This window comes from Hypoxylon trugodes (genome assembly GCF_022578975.1).
Source record: "Hypoxylon trugodes strain CBS 135444 unplaced genomic scaffold F4822scaffold_8, whole genome shotgun sequence".
NCBI classification, from domain to species: Eukaryota; Fungi; Ascomycota; class Sordariomycetes; order Xylariales; family Hypoxylaceae; genus Hypoxylon; species Hypoxylon trugodes.
Genome location: NW_026250023.1, coordinates 908,507 through 928,566, shown reverse-complemented (window position 1 = coordinate 928,566; position 20,060 = coordinate 908,507). Strand labels below are relative to the sequence as shown.

Here is a 20,060-nt window from a genome sequence, read left to right as displayed (position 1 = left end):
CAACTTTCATAAAGCCTTATCTACTACCCGATCTAGCCTAAAAATAATCCTAGTGTAGGTCCTACCCCTGTTCCTGTGTCAGCCTCACTATTTAGCTACCCCTCACTGCCCTCAGTAGGTTAGGTATGTACTCAGCTCTTTCCAGCAGATTCTAGATTTCAATGTTCAATTTTATTGATCGATTGATTCTTTAGCGTCCATTTTCACACAATAATATCAAGAGTTCCGCTGCATCTCTTTTTTTCTAGATGTCATGGGCGAAAATCTCCCTGAATTGGGGAACACCCGACTCGGGATTGGGTACGCCAAGCACGTACTACAGAAGACGGTGCTGCCCACCTGGCCAGAACGCGGGGACAAGTCCCCTAAGACGGCTGTAAGTAAGCCTGTAAATAAAAATTCGGGGCGTCCGTCATTCAAGCTTTAGTACTTTGGGCGCTCATCGGATAGGGTGCGTACTTCAAAATTCAGGTGCTATCCAAATAGGCTTGGTCTAGATCAGGTCGCAGGTCAAATTCGGACGCTCTACCGGATACGTTCACCCACCAGCGATGACTTCTCCTTTCCAAGGTTGGCCATAGAGATTTTCATAATAACTCTTGTCCATCCCAGCCTGCTGTCTAGCTTCGGCGTTGAACGGTCCCTTCACGGCGCCTCTGAAGTGTTTTTGCACATTGCTTCGGAAGACTTGAACCGGGTCGGTGCTTTCCTGTTGGCATATCCAAGTAAGCCATCTGTGTCCAGTGGTTACATGCGTGATTTCGTCATTATGAATGATGGTCAAGACATCGACGCTCTCGTCATCGCGGGCATTCCGGAATTTCTCGATTGTGAGCGGGTTTACGTCAAGACCTCGGGCTTCGTGGACAAGTGCGATGACGCTTATCCTAGCACGTAGATCAAGTGCTGTTCTGATGGCGGATTCCCATAACCCATGATGAACTGGTAATGCGCCGAAATGACTCCCCAACTCTTCTAACCTCGCTCGTAATAACGAGAAATGTTTCGCTTCATCATTGGCGACCTTGAGCCAATCGTAGAAAAACGTCCGTGGTAATTCGTGTGCAGTATCGTCCCCATTTGATGTAATGGTCTGGAAAGAGGCAAAGCGGACCATTATATCAATAGCCAGGTCAATAGCCCATTGCTCAATGTTCGCCAAGGCGTGGAGCATCATAATCCTGCTTTTTTCACTACCTCCCTTGCCAGCTTTAGGCATCTGCCCCGGTTTCACCTGGGTCAGGTTATGCCTTGGCGGTTCTTGGGGAGGTATCACCGTACCAGCCCCGATCCGCATGGGAGAGGGGGATTGTTCACGTGTTGCGAATAGAGAGAAGAGATGGGTAGTAAGTTCGATCTTGTGCTCAGGGTTGGACGTGTTCAAGATGTGAACACACCAACCACATAAGCTTGCATCCTGGCCAAGGTATGTAGGGGAGCCTGAGGGTTCGATTCTTGGGCCATGCTTGAATTTCACCTTCTCGCTGACAGGTTCGATCTTGGCGAGCTGTAAATTCTGGGCCTCTGTGATGTGTATGCTCACTCTTCCTTCTTGTAAGGTAACCGGAAATGTGCAGGCTTTGATGCCATAACTAGACTCACCGGTCTCTACGTTGAAGTCATACGCGTGCCATGGACAAGAGGCAATGTAAGATGAGTCTTCGATGTCAATGTGAGCGTCTGTCATCGGTCCACCGGCATGGGGACACTCTGCCTCCATCGCGTAATAGGTCCATAAATCTGGACTTTCTGCGACCGTGCGCGCTACCGCGTCTGACCTATCAATTTTCGGTAGACGGAAAAGAACAAGGCGCTTGCCATTGGATAGGGTTATAGAATGTCTTGTGTGTTGAAGATCTGCCAGACAACCTATGTCAACATCCGACATATTGCAGATTTCAAGTCTAATATGTATGGAGTAGACTTGAACTTGGCTGTATTGGATTTAAGGAGTCTTCCTGTTGAATTGATAATCACAACTGAAATGAGAATCTTGGATTTCTTGGTCCGATGATTGAGCGTTTGTGAATTGAACCGAATTTGCTTTTTTCGGAGTTTAAGGGTGGAAAATTGGAGCGAGGGGTTGTAATGTGGCGGTGGTAATAGTGTTTAGTGGCTTGACTCGTTTCGGAGTAGGAAGATCAGGGACTCCGTGGAGCTAACCCCATGTAGCCCCGTGGCTGGTGGCTCTAGTTCAATTTGAGGGGTTATTTTGGAGAGAAGCGGTCTCGAATTAAATCCATCCCGGTCTCATCTTTCGCATAGACATTCAAAATCTACAGGACATGAATACGTTGACTTGATGACGAGTTCATCCTGTCACTGCTTTGACAGGAGTCATGCATCCTTCAAAGATTCCAATAACATGGACACAAGCCTTTCCGGATTCATCTTGGAACACGGGTAGCTTGAGTGCCGTCCCTGATCGGCTTTTCGATGCCAAGCTTGTTTCGTTGTTTCTACCCGCAGCGTTGCATTGCAGCGGTCCAGATACCACTACGAGGCTCAATTAAGCATTATAACGCGTTACAGTGCTGTCTCGTACCCTTGCTCGCCCACCGTCTTCCGAGCGCCTCTCCTCCAATTCTCATAGTCCCGTACTCCATAGGATCCGCTCGTTAACCTTCTTTTTTAGAGATCTTGACAGTAGATCTATACCCCAGTAGGCCAGTGTATGTTCCTGTCATCTGGTATTGGGGAGCCTATTGTTTGTTTCTTTAACGGCTCTGCGGGTCTGGACCATGTCAAGGCCAAGTCTCACATTAGCCAATCCTCGAAAGTCCATGCCCAATCGAGAAGAGCTGACGGGAAATGCCATATCCGCCTGTCTCAAGTAGCCTCGTCTATGTCGAAGATCAGTAACGAAAATTATGAGGATTGAAGGCGCTTGCTCTTCCGTAGTGTATGTTGTATTGCGTTCATCCCAGCATGGACAGCCGCATGGGATGGCATGGGATGGGATCATCGTACATAAGAATGTCTAGTTGACTTCTGTCATTTTCGATTTCCCTTCTTTCTTTCCTCATCCTCTGCGAGTTTACAGTCACTCTAGTTGATCAATCTTTCATTTCGATCTTAGCAGCATATTTACACAAGCTCGTCGCCGGCCGACCTTTACCGTTCTTTTAACATCAGTCAAAATGAAGTTCTCAGTCGCTATCTTCGCTATCTTCAGCACCGTCGCCATGGCGGAACTTAGTAAGTTGACTAAAGATTAGTCGCCAGCCGCATTTTCTAACCCAATCACAGCCAAGGTTCCCCGGTCGCAGAAGGCGGTTGCCCGACAGGCCGACGCAGCGGCGCAAGTCCAGACCGCCGTCATGGCTAGTGCTGATGGAGGTATCGTTCCTTTTGATACCGCCGGCGTCTACAAGGCCAGCACCGACAAGGGCTTGTAAAGTGCTTCGGATGGAATGCGAATAATTGAGGGTGAATAAGGATATCAAAGTCGAAATACCAACGACCCACGCATCCGACAAGTCATCCTATGACCAGTTCGAGGGATACATCTACGGATGTACGATTACCGGCGTCAAGGATATAATCATAGAGCACATGGGCGCGCGGATGGGAAATGGAATGGGAATGGGATAAGGGCTCGATATTTCGAGCCGGGCTTGAACTTATACCTAGAGTATTTGTGAATATCTGTTAATATTTATCAATCACCCCATATGAATTGTTCCATCTATGTGTGAGAAGGTATTTGGTGTTGTAGTCAATTTCCACCTTTGGAATCATCGCTCGGGAATATGTGTGACCATGCATAAAACTTCATCTGTTAGATATGTGGAGTGGAGGTTGACGGTTGGGTATAATACGCAAGCAAACGCGAAGCATATAACAAATTGCGAATTTGCGGTGAGTGTCTTGCAACGATGTTTATGTTCGATGCTTTGCATAACCAACGAAGCAAATGTCGTGCATCAACACGATGATGCGAAATGAGCGTGACAACTTCTCGAATTTTCTAATATGCACTAGGCGACGTAAGGGAATAACAATGCAAATCCTCCTTGTTATTATCAGCCTCAACTCGTGGTTCTAAATTCGTCTCATTTTCAAAAATGTCAAAGTTCTTTACGCGCCAACAAAAAATCGAATCATTTGGCAAGGCACAGCCGCAGCTGCGAAGAATCAAACCATTCAAACGAACATTGCGATATTCAGGCCTGGCGTGGGACCATTAGACCGCTGTTAGTTAGTGAGTTCTCTCCAAATTTAGCAGCAAATTATGGGGGCTGAGCGCCTTAGATAATACCAGGGTTTTGTTGTATCCAATTAGAATTAATGTGCAGTAATTATTAACGTCGAATAAAACGTCAAAATAGGTAAATTAGCTTCAAACCGAACAAAGTTAAGCTTAAAGTGGTAGTATCCAATAAGCTCGGAACTCTGACGTATCCAAGTATCTTCAATCAATACATGTATCTAATCTTCACTCCATCAACATTCATCTATGTACAGTACATCGGTAACAAAGGAGGCCGGGGATAATGCTAAGTTAGGTTGGGTTAATTAACTTAATTCCCTAGCCTACGGGGCGTCGATAAATTTCAAGTTTGGAAAAGAAAAAGACCCTGATGGTGGTACAAAGATTACCTAATTAAAATCAAAAGTTCCCGCCCCGCGTCTTTAATGATCCCGATGAGACCGAAACATGCCCCAAAACCCGCGACCCCGGCAGCTCGGCTACGAAATATATCAAGGGCTGGCGTATAATCCGTATTCCGGATTCTAAACCAATCCCGGATACGAATATTGAAGAAACAGAAACAGAGCACAATCGATCGTCTTGCGAATATCTATCGCGTATCGCGAACAGATGACTTCAAATATCGTCATAATCCTCGGGCGTCGTAATGACTGACGAACTGCAAGTAAAGACAGGTTTCCTAACTCGATTCGTCCCGTTGTTGACAATTCATCCCCCAACCCCATCGGGGAACCGACCATGATTGGACCCTTGCAAGTCAGCTATGCTGTTTCCGGGTCTCCGGTCCACAAGGATTATACCGCTTCATACTCAGCCGCAACCTACCACCAAGCCCTACCATTACCCATCTGAGTTTAGCGAGTACCAGGCCTCACTCCACGTTGTGGATTTGACGGATGCTAGCTGTTAGGCGGATCGTCTTACCACCCAATCGCCTGAGCATCTTACCGACGCCGTCGTTGGCGCCAGTACAAGGCGTTTTTTTTCTTTCTTTCTACGGCAATCAATGCAAGACTTTTTAGTCTCGCTGTCTCGTTAACGAGCGCCTCTTTCTGTTACGGTATGCCTAGTCCGAGACTGGCGTCCGGGGCTGAAGAACATACACCTTGGTTGGCGTAATTTCCACCAATTGGTGCATGTTGCGGCTTCCAATAAAAGCCATGTTTTTCATGTAGGACTTGGCGAAGATGGGGGGAAACTGCTGAGGCTATGCTATTCTTTCTAGTGGATCGTCGTTTTCTTTTCCTACCTAATTTCTTTGTAAGAACCTTTATATAGTAGCCACCGCGCCCGCGCGGATTTGCTTCGTAGGGCTGGCTTAGCTCTAGTTACATCATCTCACTCGCCTCTTCAATACGGCGGCAACGACTTCGAATATTAATAATAATACCCGGTGTATATACGATGGAATCGTGAAGATTGTCATATAAGGAAGGGTTGATTAAAAAGAGCTCGGACTAAGCAAAAATACAAGTTGTTCCCGCCCCAGCGAGAGGACCACCAAACTCGTCATTGAAGGCTTTTGCGGGGAACGACAAACGATACAAGGGAAATTGACGATGAGTTATACCCACCGAGACAATGCGCAGTTTGGTCGCGCAAGATGGAGGAAGACGCTACTTCTCCCATGCTGGATAGCCCAAATTGTGCTATTACTGGGGGTAATGGGCTTGTTCTCATACCGACTCTCAGCAACAACCAGAGAATGGAAAGCAGCAGAAGATAAAAGCCAGGCCCCAACAGTGGAATTTGTGTAAGTATCCAGGCATCCGATTCTCAGAGAGGGCTTTTGGATCAGGTAGCTAACTTAGGTCGCTGCAGGTGGGAATCAATCAACATTGGATTTTCCCTCATCTCCCTCATAGTAACATTCGTCTCAATAGCGAGGTTCATCGCAGAAGTGATGACACCGCTGCCGTTACTATTCGGAAACATCCTAAACCTAGTCCTCTCGTCAGCTGTTCTGGCGCTGGATATTGTGGTTTACGTCCAGTACTCCGATAGGCAGTATTCATTAACAGGAATAGCGATGGACTGTGCTCTTATGTAAGCCCCACGCCCAACGAGTAGAAACGCCGGAGCGAAGCGGGGATTGGGTTTGCTGACAGGTGCATCTTAGGTTCTTCACGATCATTCCGACCATTTACGCCGTCATAATCTACCGTCGTCTCCTAAGTTACGACGACTATCATCTTCCTGGCAATGTTAAGCCATACGGTTACAGTACCGCCGACGAACCCGAAGACACGGCGTACCGTTCGTCGTGGCTCCAACCGCCGGTGCCCTACGATCCGACAAACCCCTCCGCGACGGCCACAAGGCCACGGTCGCTTTCCGCTTCCCGTCGCATATCCTTGACCCTTAATAGCCGAGCCGCTTCGCCGCAGCCCACACCACCTCCCGAGCCAGTGTTGGAGCGTCGCGCTAGCTATGACCACAAGCGCGATACACAATTTGACGACTATGTGCGACGGCGGTCGAGCGTATTGTCAAAAGACGACGTGGATAGGGTATTGGGTGTCGAGTTCGGGTGGGAAGATAATCAAAATCAGCGAGAAAGCGTAATTAGCGCAGGAATGGTGTCGTCCGCTGTCCCTAGACCGAGGAGCGACTCGCTTAATACGAGACAAGTGAGCCTGGAAGCAAGCATTAGCCGAAGCGGTAGTAGCAGTACAAATACCACGAATTCGACTTCCACGGTGACGTTGGAAACTCCAGGAAACATGGTTAGAGCGCATAGTCTGAACAGCGTACCTGAGGCGCATGAGGAGGAAGATAGCAATTTGAGTTTGGGGAGAACGAAGGGAGGGGAGGCCCGAGAGGCGTTGTTAGGTGGTGATAGGATATCACGATCGAGTTCTGGTGCTAGTAGAACTAGCGCCCGACGTATCGAGCCGATTGAGGGATTGGAGGAAATTGAGTTGGATATTCGAAAACGGAGGAGGGAGTCGTAGTATGGATGATACCCAAGATAATGCAAAAATGAACGAATGCATATGCCAGGCGTAAGTTCCGGTAGATATAACGCGATATGATATATGTTTCTACTATTCCTTTTTTCTTCATGTTTCCTTCTAAACCTTCCCCGATTATACATAACCCCTCGCAAACGATCAACTCGAGTCAATTCGAATACGACAACGGCATAATGATTGAATTGGCATTACTCTGATATACCATATCACCTCCGGCGGTAATTATTTCGAAAAATCATTTCCGTCTCGGTTCAGCATTGTTTACCCCTTTTAAGGCTAACATGCTCCGTCTCACTAATATGCCGTTGAGGAAAAGCAACCCTCGAAAGCCTTTTATCCCTTGCGACGCGCAATTCTGCGAAAAAGCAGCCCGTACAGTATGCAGTTCTTGCTATCTAGTACAATACTGTTCGGCCAAATGCCGCCGCATGCATTGGAGCACCCATATGAGAGATTGCACACCCGGTCTGATCAAGGCTTGGCGTCCAAACTGGCATCTGGAAAAGCGAAAACCCAAATACTTTGAACAACTCCCTGTGGCACTGAACTTTGGCGCCAGATACCTTTGGGGCAATCATGCGGCGGTCGACATACTACGGCTAGAAGAGAACGAGGGGGTAAAGTACCAAGGAGATCTAGATTTACTATTCATTGGTCTGTCGCCCAATACTCGTTAAACCACGCCATGTTATCATTCCCCCTTAGCTTACCAATACCTAATTAGGCTGTGGAGATCTCAGAGACGTCATGATAACGGTCAACAAAATCCCCCCCAGATACCCCGGGAAAATAAAGATCGAAATCAGAGAGAGAGATTTGGATATTATCAGCCGTATATATATGATTATAAACGCCCTCATCCTCCCCGCTGACTCACCCCCTACCCCAGAGGATATCGTACACCTATGGTACTCAGCGTTTATGCCAGAATCGCTCGACAAATGGATAAGGGGACCTTTTTATAGGCACGTCGAGAAGCTATGTCGGGAGGTGTACCAACGATCTGAAGTACCGAAAAGATTACTAGCAAACTTCATTTATCCTGAGGTAGAACTACCAATCCCATATAGGTCAGACTCAGATACCATGGTGGATCTCACATTAAGTTTCCCGAAATGGTTCCGTTTGATACGCCTCCTGAGAAGAAAACCTGCATGGAAAGAAGCTCGCGAAGCCCGCGAACTGGTAATGGCATGCCCCGAAAGACTCGACAGTAGACAACGTTATCTAGCACGACAACCTTGTGGTGAGCGACCATCTCATGAGAAATTCGCGTACGATGGGATCCTACTGCCATATGGTCGGAATAGGTCTATTTTTACCAAACCCAATTTGTGAGTATTTACTAGTGATACTCTTCGTTCCTCCGTTACCACGTATCCGAGTTTATTACGATAGCTAACCCTTTTGTAAATTATTGCTAGTACCCTATTTGATTGTTTAGATGATGAGTTGAGATGGATCCCAGATGATACAATGTCGCCTGAGCACGGTTGGTCTCGATCCGAATTTCACAAGTTTCATTCGGGTCTAGCAAGAAACGACGTACTCGGGAAGCTATACTACTATCTCGTAGACGTCATCACTACCTTCCGCGACCAAATCCATAGTCTTGACATTAAATTTCATATCACACATAGTGAAACCCGTCATTTAGTAGGCCCTTTGCGCGCTGACCGACCATTCGACCGAATACTGGTACGTATATTATCTCTTTAAACCTAACTCTACATTGATCCCGAACCCGCAGTGGTCGTCATACTAATATGAGTAATATCTGAAGGTCTCCGGTATAGACGAAAACTATATACCGATAGATTTTACCGGATGGCTTGGCACATTTCTCAAGCCCTCGAATCCCCACGCGACTCTTATAGCGCCATACAGGCAGCCACTAAAATGCCCCGATATACTGTGTGGTGGTGGTGATATCTTCTGTTTCCACGAAATATTTAAATGCGACAGAACCAATCTCCCAGGAAAATGCACTGACAAGGACTATAACACTCTACAGGCTCGCGAAGTAGAGTTTCTAGAAGGCGATAACTTTGAGCGGATATTTACTACGTACCTACCCCTTTTTTATCGCCCCACTCGCCTTTGGCGTGGTATTGACTTATTGCTTTCTAGGAACTTGTCGTTGGATGTCTTCGGGGGTGATTGGAGGACCGGCGGCATCGACGTGAAAAAAACCAACACTATCGTCGAACAATGGCCATATCGTTCCGTAAAGAAAGGATCCAGAAGGATCGGTGCTTCGGGAAATATGCAGGCGTATTTGGCAGAGGACAGGTATCCGGCGTTGAGATACATCGAATGGGAGCGTGTGGGAGACCCGGACCCTGACATACTTGACTCGCAGTCAATAGAAGATGGGCTATGCTACAGGCACTGGTGGGGATCTGTCCGTTAGAGGGCTGTGGTTATTTGGTATTGGTATTGGGATAGCGTAGGCCCAGCGTGAGATATTAATATTGAAGTGAGAAAAGGGGTTGACGGCCTCGTTATGGATAGCGGGATTATTAACTCGATACTTTTTTTAATGGTAAAAGCTTTTTCGCAGGCAATGTGTTGCAAAGTGAACCAGAACTACATACCTAGCACCTTTGCAGGTTTAGGAAGCACATGTGTAGAACTGACGCAAATTTTCTTTCCTTTTCTACACCATAACTTCCTATAATGAAGGCCAAACCTATATGGGTTCCAACAAGAATTATCTAAATAACGTATTTTATCACCCGCTCATCGAGGAACTAAGACATTCAAGGAATTATCAGATGCCACGGGGACCCGAATCCACAAGATTATCATTTAAAGTTACGATACCTTGCAAATAAAAGCTTAGTATAATATTATTTGATTGGATTCTAGGGGGTCCTTTCATCGTAACAGGATACAAATAATTAGGTTTGGGTCTAACGATTGTAAAACTTAAATAACACTAAATAATAAACCATATATACTATGATAAGGGTCTAGTTCTACAACGAAACGAGTGGTTGATTAAATGGCACATCTGACGTGGTTAGTCTTAATACTTTGGCGCAGTGGTCACGTAACACACCCTGCCATTCACGTCACCCTTCTTAGCTAAGGGCCGTATGCGTTCAATGTAAATGAAGAATGCGCCTACGACATTGGGGTTCGAACCCCCACCCTCGCAAGTCTCGATTCTTTTTATTTTGTACATATCTATTACTTCTTACTAGTGCAGGCTTTATATCGCCTTTGCGCCTTATGGAGTGCAGCCCTTTAATTTACAAATGGTGTAGTAATTAGCAATTGCCGAGGTACTTCCGACCTTACAGAAATCTCATATCAATATATGTATCTTTCCTAAATCAGAATGTTGATCTAACTACAGCGCCTTGCAGTATATGAGCAGCTATACTAATTGTATGGTATCGGATGTATTTCCGACGCCTTGCGAATCAATGCACCATTTGTAAATTAAAGCGCTGCACTTCATAAGGTGCAGAGGCGATATAAAGCCTGCACTAGTACTGTTTATTTCATTTTTTTCTTCTTATTCGACTAGTGTTCTAATGCCCCTTGGTTCGAGTCTAGCTCGGGGAAGGATCTTTTTTTTTTTTTTTTTACCACTTTAATAATTCAGTCCGAGTCTAGTTCAAGTCGATCCTCGCCTTTGTATTTAATTGTGGATTCCTTCTTATTTAAACATTCACAGATATCTAAATAGCCTGTCCCACCTTCCTAATTTGACATTGAAAAGTGTAATTGACCAATTAAAACGTTATATTTATTATTATATACCTGGGTAAATGTACATGTAGCGTGAAGGGGGAAATGGAAATGTAATTGGGAATAAATGAATCTTCATAATACCTCACTATATTTATGAATATAAGATTTTCCTTAAATTTGTACAATAAAATGATTTCCGTATGAAATCTATTCCGGACGCTTACAGTGACATGAACGCGCTGTATCGCTGAGCTTAGAATTCATTGTCGTCGAATTATGCCTTGGGGCCATGTGGAGAAAACTGGGTTTGGCCAATCAAAACTCGTAAAAGTCCCTACGTAAATTGCTCTGGTGAGTATAAACCTATGTACCTAATGTATTTGATTCCCTCACCCGTCGCTCATAAGCTGCTACGATAAACAAACGGATTTTTTGGTGGATGTATGGATGATTTCAACAAATGAAGAATTGTTTATGAGAAGCTATAAAATATGGCAAATGAGATCGTGGGTAAGTGGCATATTAGATGCAGGATCGTAGGCCCAATGTTTACATCCTGTTATAATGGAAGGGCCACCTAAAATCTATGGATGGGCAACTACCTAGTAACAACTGTTGCGGTTTGGTTATGTACTATGTATAATTTCAGAATTGGAAGGTACTAGGTCATATATACTGTCTTCGATCTTCAATGTTTCCTTTTTTCTCCTACTACTACTTTTTCTACTACTTCTGCTACCACTCTTTTCTCCCATAATTTTTTCCTTCTTTTTCCTGCCGCTTCTGTCAATTCTTTCTTTTTTTTTTTTTTTTTTCGGAAAAATCAAATCTTCTGTGCTAGCACATTACACGCTCTCTAAGATGGCCCCCAAAAAAATTATCACGATTCCGCTAAAGCCCAGCCCGGATGAGCACGACCTAATCCCCCAAAATCCAATCCGTAAGCTTCTGTTCACCGAACTACTTACTTGCAACACGCACTCGATGCCGGCATTTGACCACACCAAGAACCACCCAGACATTGATGATGGCGATAATGATGATCAACCTGAGTCCCAATACGCATTGTCGACCACTGGAACTAGCTCTTTGACCGGGATCCTACAAGCCGCTCAGGTCTTCGATAATACTAAAATCGACGGGGAGGTCAGTGAGAACGCGGATACTATAGATGAAGTAGGCACATCATTCCGTGTAATACTATATCCAGGTATGTTGATAATATTCGCAATGATTAGTTTAACCTCTAACTATCAGCTGCTGATAAATACACAGGAAAACCCCCTTTTGCCCTCCAGACCATCCTTCCCGCGAGTGAGCGTTCGTTTAGAATCTACTTTCATGGAAATAACAAGCCGCTATACGCTTTCGAGGATCTTTGTCGATCGGCAAAGGAAATGGATGTTCTAAACATCTTGAAGGCGGCCTCTTTCGTGTTGGATACGGAAACACTTTCGGGCTTATTCAAGGCTATCTCGGTCCAGCGTGGTAAGGGATATCGTATGCTGTCCAGAAGATACATGGCACTATTTTCATCAAGATGTTGAACGGCCATGTCATCCACGGGAAAAATCGTAAAGAGAGCGGCGCCTACAAGTCTGCGAACGATCATTACAAAGATACTTTGAAACCAGCTTGGTCGATAGGAGCGAGCGAGGGAAATACGCCAACTCAACTCAACGTTTACAAACGCGTAGTTTCGTACGTCTTCGGCAGTACCTCCTTGGTCGTGGAAGACGAAATGCAAGTATCAAGGACGAATAATGCCTGCAAGCTCTTAGAGACGTCCCAACTCAAGCATCAAGATTGTGAAGACCCAGAACAAGACAGAGCCGAGAAGGAAATCCGTGATAGCTAGGAGCGTAGCGGCCATCGAGGCGACGTTAGTAAAGGTTTACCCCCGTACGCAGTTTTTCAGGGTCAAAACCCCCACCATGTTTTTGAGGGGCTAAGACTCTGCGTGAGTCCCGATCTAAACGAGGATAGGAACATTATGATGTCCCAGTTGTGGTTTTCCCACTCAAAACACGCACTTGTCGCAAGGTACAGAAAGCCTTTCAAGGTTGATAGCGGGTTCCCGGTTTCGAACTTTGCTGGCTACCCTACCTATTTCGATGGCGGAGGGATGCAAGAGTCGGATGAGGAGGCCGAAGATGGGGAAATAGAAGATGAAAAGGATGGCAAGGCACAAAATCGAAAGCAGACTGGAGATGATTGGGGGGGAAAGAAGGGGAAGGCAAAGGACACTGGGGGTAATCAAGCCGGGGGTTCACTCGTGGACAGATGGGCGGCCGGCCAAGATGTGAACGATGACCTCAAGGAACTTGAGCAACTACTCCTCCGAATCAAAAGACTTGCTATCACCGAAGCGAAAAAGGGCCACAACAAATTCATCCTGAAGCATCTAAGATGGGAAATGGATTCGCTGGTAGTTAGAATTTCCTTAAGGTGAAGACACTCTCGCAGTCGACCTATTGTCGGCATCTATGGCCGACACTCTCAACAAGGGTGCGGAAGGTTAAGCATTTCTGGTCTCTCCACGTGGCAAGTGATACATGATAAGCCTGCCAATCTTTGCCTCATGGCATTCTGCGCTCGGTGTGGGCTTGGGATTCTATCGGCTCCTTATGTATCTAACTTTAGGTAGCTTCTGGCGCTGCATGCATAGAAACCTTGCGCAATAGAGACACAAAATAAGAGAGATATGAATACTATTGCCGCTTTTACTGAAGATGCCGCTCTTATGTGATGTTAAATTATAACGATTCGTCGTGCCAAGTGAGATCTAATACATTAACGTGGTGTTGTAATCCACCGGGTATGTGGATAGTTACACGATATATCTCAAAGGCGGCAACGACGGGGAGTGTAGCTTTATATAAGAAATGACTCATTTGTAACTTAGGGTGTCTGATCCTCTCCCATAGATCCTTCTCCGTCGCGTAGATTCGAAGCAGGCGATACGATTACTTTTTCGCACCTTTAATCAACCTTACAAGGCGAGTGCAAATGTGGCGATGAATGGAATATGAAAACGGCTAGATATAGGCTGATTATATGCCTAACAAGAGTAGTGATTGTGAAATTCTAAACACTTAGTTTTCAATGTTATTAGTACAGAAACTGACTACGACGTAGTCTTATCTACAGGCATCATCTTCCGTGTTTGGATTTTCCTTGTTCTTCTCTGCCTGCCTCCATGTTGGTCCTTTGGCCATTACCAACCATAGCAAAGGACTCAGGAAAATTACAACGCCGACGATAAAGACGCTTGTCCAGCCTATTCCTATTCGCCCTGTCAAAGGACCGCCTATTGCCGCCGCCGCAGCACCGACGAGGCATCTACATAAATTATTCGCCGCGACCGCCGTAGCTGGCATATTGACGTGCGTATCCACTATCAGCGTATTCAGTCCATTTACAGCAGCTCCGATGAGCAACCCACAGAAGAATAGCGAGATCTCGATGCCTACCAGGGGCGCCTTGGTTTGCATGGTCCAGCCATACGCCACGATGGCTAAGCATGCTAAATAAACAAATGGCAAGGATATTTCAAGGCGGATCTTTTCGATAGGTAGAGCGGCGACGTCCTGCTGGCGGTTGTGGGTGATGACGATACCGGTGGCTCGCGAGTGGCGGCGAAAATTCCAGTCTAGTAAGAAACCACCGGTATGCCGGTATAACAAGCTCCCAACACCGAGGGGGAGATAGCATAACCCGATGATGACGGAGGAAAATCCAAAGCGTGACGAAAGTTCGCTGGATAATGTTGTTAAAAGCATATAGTAGCCACCGTACATAATAGAGCCGAAACCGAGAGTAATGCAACCTTCTTTCTCGGCAAGTATCTTAAGGGATGCAAAAGGATTTGGGCGCTTTCGAGAGGGCTTAATTGTCCCGTTATCGGCCTCGGCCTTCTGGTTTCGTTGGCGACGCTGCTTGATGTACCCTAGGAGAGACATGTTCCACCATGGTGAAGGGACGGAACCATTACCTACGACATTTCGGCAGGTTTCCGGAAGGAAGATGAATAGGATTATAAATAATACACCAGAGAGAATGGCCAAGAACCAAAATATGGATCGCCATCCTAAATATTGATCTATCAACCCGCCAATAACGGGACCTAGTGCCGGACCGAGCGTTATTCCCATAGCGGCGTAGCCGAGATACTTGCCGCGTTCCGCACGAGTGGCTAGGTCGGCGGCTACGGCGCTGCCCAAAGCGACGGTCGCGCTACTTCCGCAGCTCTGGAGACAGCGGAGGGTGATTAGAGCGGCGAATGTATTTTGTGATGCTAGACCTATATTGGCTGCGAGATAGATGATGCAGCAGATCATATAGGCTGGACGGCGTCCGTATACATCGGAGAAATTAGCGATGAATGACGGGGCGACTCCCTGCAGGACCTAGGATTGGTAGATTGTTAGTGACTCAGACGTATGCGTAGAGCTAATAGGTTTGGGCCTTACTAGGTATGTTGTTACTGTAAGGTTAACAAGAGATGTGGAGATACTTAGGTCTCTGGCGATTGACGGTATAGCTGGGAGGTAGATTGCCCCTGACAGGGGCGAGATCACGGCGGTGAAGGACGCGATGAGGATCATAGTAGCCTTTTCTCGATGCGAGAAAACGGAATAAGGGGGTTCATCGCACTGCTGTGTCTGATTTCCTGTCTCGACATCTTCAACGATAGGATCTTCCTTCTCGGAGCTGTGGGCTCCTTGGGAATGGTCTGTCGGTTTTGCTAGAGGTATGACCCCTGAAGGGGCAATTGAGTCCTCCTTTTCCTGATCCTGGGTCATGATGAAAATGTCTATTTACCATGACTTCGAATGAGAAAGGATATGTAGGGCGTAGATGAATAAATACCCTCACGAAAAAGCTCCATCGAGTTCCCTTATACTATTAGTTAATATAACCCGATTCGGCACCGGGATTGGTCTCGGAGCCGAAATCGGGTAGCCGATACGGCCCCACTACGGCGATATAAAAATACACCGGCAATAAAACCTCCCAGGTTCAATTCTCTCAAAAGTATCGTTATCGTCGCTAAATTAAAGGCTCGAGTTGAGGATAGACGGATGAAGGTTTCGGTCATTCACTTTTGATCACATTTCACCGTTAAAGATGGCGACCGACGCATGTGCCCAAATACCTCCAGTCTCATCGGAGTATACACCGAAGGGAAGATATGAAACCATCGCGGGATTGAAAACATGTAAGTAAATACACCTCTGAATACCCTCATTGGGTTAATTTACGCCCGTAAACATTTCAAAACCTCCCGTTGCCTCTCTTTCTTGCTATTTAACCTAGCTACTTATTTCCACCTAGATATTATTAGTCCCAAGTCCCCGCAGAGGGCAATATTTGACGTCTACGATGTTTTTGGCTTATCCCCCCAGGCGCTACAAGGCGCAGATCGTTTATCCGCCAGCCTCAACGCGCTTGTACTAGTTCCGGATTTCTTCGAGGGCGACTACATGCAGGCCGCGTGGATGCCGGCCGACACAGACGAGAAGAAAGCAGCCTTCGCTAAGTTCCAGAATGAAAAGGCCGTGGTATCGAAGAATGTCGAGAAGCTCATAGAATTAAGGGAGCTGGCCGGCGAAATATGGCCGTCGACTGGAGACCGCTGGGGGGTCTTTGGGCTTTGTTGGGGAGGAAAGATCGGCGTGATAGCATGCGGAGAGGGTAACGAAGGGCCGGGGAGGATTTTCAAAGTGGGCGGGACTGCTCACCCGGGGCGCTTGGCTGCTGAAGATGCGGAGGCTTTAACTGCTCCGTTTATATGTCTTGCTTCGCCCAAGGAGCCAGCCGATATCGTGGCGCAGTATAAGGAAATCTTATCCAGGCCAGGCAAAACCGGAGTCGTGGAGACATACGAGACAATGTTCCACGGTTGGATGGGAGCAAGAGCTAATTTGAAAGACGAGAATAACAGGACGGAGTATGAGCGGGGATATAATCAGGTCGCGGAGTTCTTTGCGAAATACCTATGAGGCGTCCAAGTAGCTGACAAAACAAAGTTAATGTCCTTTTTTTATACTCTTATGATAAGTTATCATAGCGGCAGCGTAGTTAATTGGCCGTGCCAAAGGCAGATTGTAAAGGAACCTTTATTTGTAGAGTGATTGCAAAGTAAGTATTACGATCATTACGTCACGTTACATTACATTACTTTACGTTTATTTACGCGTTTTTTTCTTGCGAAAAGCTGTATTACAATTCCGTGCGTCACTTTTCGCCATCAAAGTACCTTCTTTTCCTTGGCGGCTCACGACATCATCGATAAATATGCCTTGGCCAGGTTTCACCTCCAATGATGGCCCAAAGGCAAAAGACCCTGCCCCTTCTAAGCATGACGATTCCGGTCAGAAGGCTGGCGTCCAGGGTAGACTTGCAACCGAGCAAGCATTAAAGGAGACGAGGGCGTCCTCTGAAGAGTCGTGGAGGATGGTACGGCAAGCGTACATAGATGGCTCCTTTCTTTTCTTTTGTGAAAGGGGAGATGTGATGCTTCACATCACATGATGTACTATGACTAAACTCTCTCAGACCTTACTATGTAGCTCATCCTCCACATCATAGCTTTACCTTAGATTCTTGATAATACATCATCAATTCTACACATACATGACCGTCATATTTTTCTGGGGGGCCTTCACTCTACAGTACCTACCTAGGTAGACGCCCAGACAGCTCATACTTTTTTAAGGTATATTGCCCTTTTTATCCTTTCTTTTTTCTTTTGTTTTTCTTTCTAGTCTTTCTCATCCTCTTCTTATTCTTCCTTTTCTTCGTCTTCTTTTCTCAGCTACCTAAATAACTATATAAAATGGTATTACATGGGTCGTCAACAAGCTTGCCAAGATAGTCTAATTAATAACTGGATACTCAGTTTATATCATGTGTGATACTGCATTATAATATTATTCCTTCATTAAAAGAGGGACCTCATAGTCTATCTTCTACGACTCGCTCGGGGTAGTCCTTCTGCCATCCTGCGACTTCACCTGAGGCTTCGCCTCGATCATCGACACCTCGATCGATTGTTATGACGGTAGTCTTGGTGATCTCATTAGGCTTTTGGGTCAGGATGCTCTCCTCGCTGATGTTGTCCGCCAAGCTATTAGGAACGGCCCCGCTTCGAACGATCCCGTTTCCCGTTTGTGACTGTATATATCTCGAGCCCTTTGGATTGGTACCGCGACCATAGGCACGGAGGTCGTATTCGTCTTTCTTGCGCGAAGATCCGTATCGTAGCGAGCTGTCGAAGACTTTCTTAAACATCGGCTTAACACAGGGCAAACTGCCAGAAATGATCCCCACGTTCGTTTCGGTTCTGATATAGGAATACAGTTAATATTTTTTTGAAAACAGCTCCATAGGGGTGGCCTTACGCTATCCAAATTGTCAGGTTGGCGGAGTCCCAAAGAAAATCGCCGGTTTTTCCATAATTAGTGATAAACGCAGCTTTCACAATAGCAGCAGCGCATGCACTGTTAAATGGTTAGATTAGAAAAGAGATAAAACAACAGCTTGGGACATACAATACACCGAGGCCTAAAACGCAGATTAGTGAAGCTTTGGTTCGAGCATTGATCTTAACATTCCAAAGCATCGGGATCGGTAGTAGAGCGAAGAATATGTCGGTTACGATATTGACGGCTTGTACTACGAGTCAGCGACAATGCCCTTGGTAGTAGGAAAAATTATGAATAGACTGACTTGAGTTAGCATAACTTAAGCCTTGAAGCGTTGATTGTGACCAGCATGTTGTCTCGACGCGAGAATCCCATAGTATTGCTAAGTTTTTGCATTGTAACATCAACGTCATGAAGCAGACAAAGGTATAAGCGATAAGGAAGGTCATCACTCCTTGTAAGATACGTTTATAGTAAACCGAAGGGCTGATTCGTATCAAGAAGAACCCCACTGACACCTTGACCATAGGAATAGCCCAAAGGTATATGGGCTGTGAGATGAAATTCAGTTTGAGGCCGAATCGATTCACTTCGGGGTCTAGATACACCGCATGGCGACCAGCTCCATACTGAACCTGAGCGATGACAATTCCCATTCCAGTCAAAGAGAGAAGCTATACGGTGAATTAGTATACTGCTTTGAAGAAAATAAAGTCTCCATACCATAGCTGCAAGCATAACATAGTCCTGGCATTAGTTAGCGCATCAATAATTATCAATAAGTCCAGCATGGCCGCTTACATCAGTGCCGATGCTCCTGGTCATGCGGACACGCACGAATATCCTTGCCAAAACTACAACCAATGCAGCGAGAGTCGTTGATACCACCGCCCCGGCTATTTCGGGGCCTCGATTGTAATCGGGCTGACCGGTGCCAGGAGGAACAATCGTCGACATTGTTGGGGTCGAGACAAAATTTCGTCAAGAAAACTCACAGACAGGGGCATCATAAAGTAGGGGAGGATATATTTCTTAAAGGCACCCATTAGGCCTATATAACTGGGTATCGATGGATCGTATTTAGCTCGCTTGTTCTATACCCCGGCCCCTATACCGACCGATGGGAGCTGCAAGTCATACGATGGATTGAAATGTAATTTTGTTGCAGGGAACATGTCAACCTTTGCTCTAGGAACTTTGGAAGGGTCCTAGCGGCAGGACACTGAATAGTTCATGGAAATTTTCCTCCCTTAGCAAGTAGTGTGCAAACGATGATTCCGGATTGGACTAAACAATAGCGCCGTCCCTGAAAAGACCGGGGCATCTAAACGATGGCGCGGATAGGGGGAGACTAAGGTAAGCTATAGTCCCTGCCAAGAAGTCCATCGCATAGGCATTGTACCTGGATTGCGCTTGCTACTTTACTGGAACTTTTGATCGAACAATGGGTATAGTCTTGCTTCCTAAACCGAGAAGCTTGTGATTGTATTACTACATAGTAGGGTATAGCATCTCAACCCCCAACGCCTTATATACTTGCAAAGAAGCGATTAGTCGCATTTAAAATGCCAAAACTCCAAGGCTGGCCATATATTTAGTTTATCATATACTTCTCGTTATTAACTTTGTCTGTAAACAAATTATTCTTACTGCAAGGGATTGCATTGCGAGTATAAAGGGCCCTAACACGTGGGATCTAAGCTCGCCAAGAAGGTGTCCTGGATCGCCGCCCAT

At 46.0% G+C, this 20,060-nt stretch overlaps 8 protein-coding genes across 8 annotated transcripts; 5 read left to right on the top strand and 3 right to left on the bottom strand.

The window, feature by feature from the left end:
- Positions 1 to 9: 9 nt before the first annotated feature.
- On the bottom strand, positions 10 to 2,207 carry F4822DRAFT_343425 (DUF455-domain-containing protein). The gene is made up of 2 exons (XM_051455843.1): positions 460 to 2,207; positions 10 to 365 (listed from the first exon to the last, which is right to left on the bottom strand). The coding sequence occupies exon 1, from the start codon at positions 1,886 to 1,888 to the stop codon at positions 539 to 541; it is 1,350 nt and encodes a 449-aa protein (XP_051311180.1). The 5' UTR covers positions 1,889 to 2,207; the 3' UTR covers positions 10 to 365; positions 460 to 538.
- A 933-nt stretch (positions 2,208 to 3,140) lies between these two features.
- On the top strand, positions 3,141 to 3,398 carry F4822DRAFT_432256 (uncharacterized protein; the record flags this gene model as incomplete). Its single annotated transcript, XM_051461621.1, has 2 exons — positions 3,141 to 3,198; positions 3,250 to 3,398. 2 exons carry the CDS (start codon positions 3,141 to 3,143, stop codon positions 3,396 to 3,398), a joined length of 207 nt encoding a protein of 68 aa, XP_051311179.1.
- Positions 3,399 to 5,366: 1,968 nt separating this feature from the next.
- F4822DRAFT_343369 (uncharacterized protein) lies at positions 5,367 to 7,554 on the top strand. Its single transcript, XM_051455839.1, has 3 exons — positions 5,367 to 5,969; positions 6,038 to 6,262; positions 6,336 to 7,554. Exons 1-3 carry the CDS (start codon positions 5,776 to 5,778, stop codon positions 7,168 to 7,170), a joined length of 1,254 nt encoding a protein of 417 aa, XP_051311178.1. The 5' UTR covers positions 5,367 to 5,775; the 3' UTR covers positions 7,171 to 7,554.
- Positions 7,555 to 9,754, top strand: F4822DRAFT_343370 (uncharacterized protein). Its single transcript, XM_051455840.1, has 3 exons — positions 7,555 to 8,525; positions 8,616 to 8,889; positions 8,975 to 9,754. The coding sequence occupies exons 1-3, from the start codon at positions 7,939 to 7,941 to the stop codon at positions 9,602 to 9,604; spliced, it is 1,491 nt and encodes a 496-aa protein (XP_051311177.1). The 5' UTR covers positions 7,555 to 7,938; the 3' UTR covers positions 9,605 to 9,754.
- Positions 9,755 to 11,757: 2,003 nt separating this feature from the next.
- Positions 11,758 to 13,348, top strand: F4822DRAFT_432253 (uncharacterized protein; the record flags this gene model as incomplete). Its single annotated transcript, XM_051461620.1, has 4 exons — positions 11,758 to 12,106; positions 12,172 to 12,374; positions 12,437 to 12,743; positions 12,807 to 13,348. The coding sequence occupies 4 exons, from the start codon at positions 11,758 to 11,760 to the stop codon at positions 13,346 to 13,348; spliced, it is 1,401 nt and encodes a 466-aa protein (XP_051311176.1).
- Positions 13,349 to 14,036: 688 nt separating this feature from the next.
- On the bottom strand, positions 14,037 to 15,701 carry F4822DRAFT_445366 (MFS general substrate transporter; the record flags this gene model as incomplete). Its single annotated transcript, XM_051463368.1, has 2 exons — positions 14,037 to 15,305; positions 15,369 to 15,701. 2 exons carry the CDS (start codon positions 15,699 to 15,701, stop codon positions 14,037 to 14,039), a joined length of 1,602 nt encoding a protein of 533 aa, XP_051311175.1.
- A 232-nt stretch (positions 15,702 to 15,933) lies between these two features.
- On the top strand, positions 15,934 to 17,011 carry F4822DRAFT_412954 (alpha/beta-hydrolase). The gene is made up of 2 exons (XM_051459001.1): positions 15,934 to 16,117; positions 16,234 to 17,011. The coding sequence occupies exons 1-2, from the start codon at positions 16,027 to 16,029 to the stop codon at positions 16,899 to 16,901; spliced, it is 759 nt and encodes a 252-aa protein (XP_051311174.1). The 5' UTR covers positions 15,934 to 16,026; the 3' UTR covers positions 16,902 to 17,011.
- Positions 17,012 to 17,856: 845 nt separating this feature from the next.
- Positions 17,857 to 19,283, bottom strand: F4822DRAFT_432250 (uncharacterized protein; the record flags this gene model as incomplete). Its single annotated transcript, XM_051461619.1, has 6 exons — positions 17,857 to 18,244; positions 18,303 to 18,401; positions 18,453 to 18,570; positions 18,631 to 19,000; positions 19,050 to 19,073; positions 19,128 to 19,283. 6 exons carry the CDS (start codon positions 19,281 to 19,283, stop codon positions 17,857 to 17,859), a joined length of 1,155 nt encoding a protein of 384 aa, XP_051311173.1.
- Positions 19,284 to 20,060: the final 777 nt, after the last annotated feature.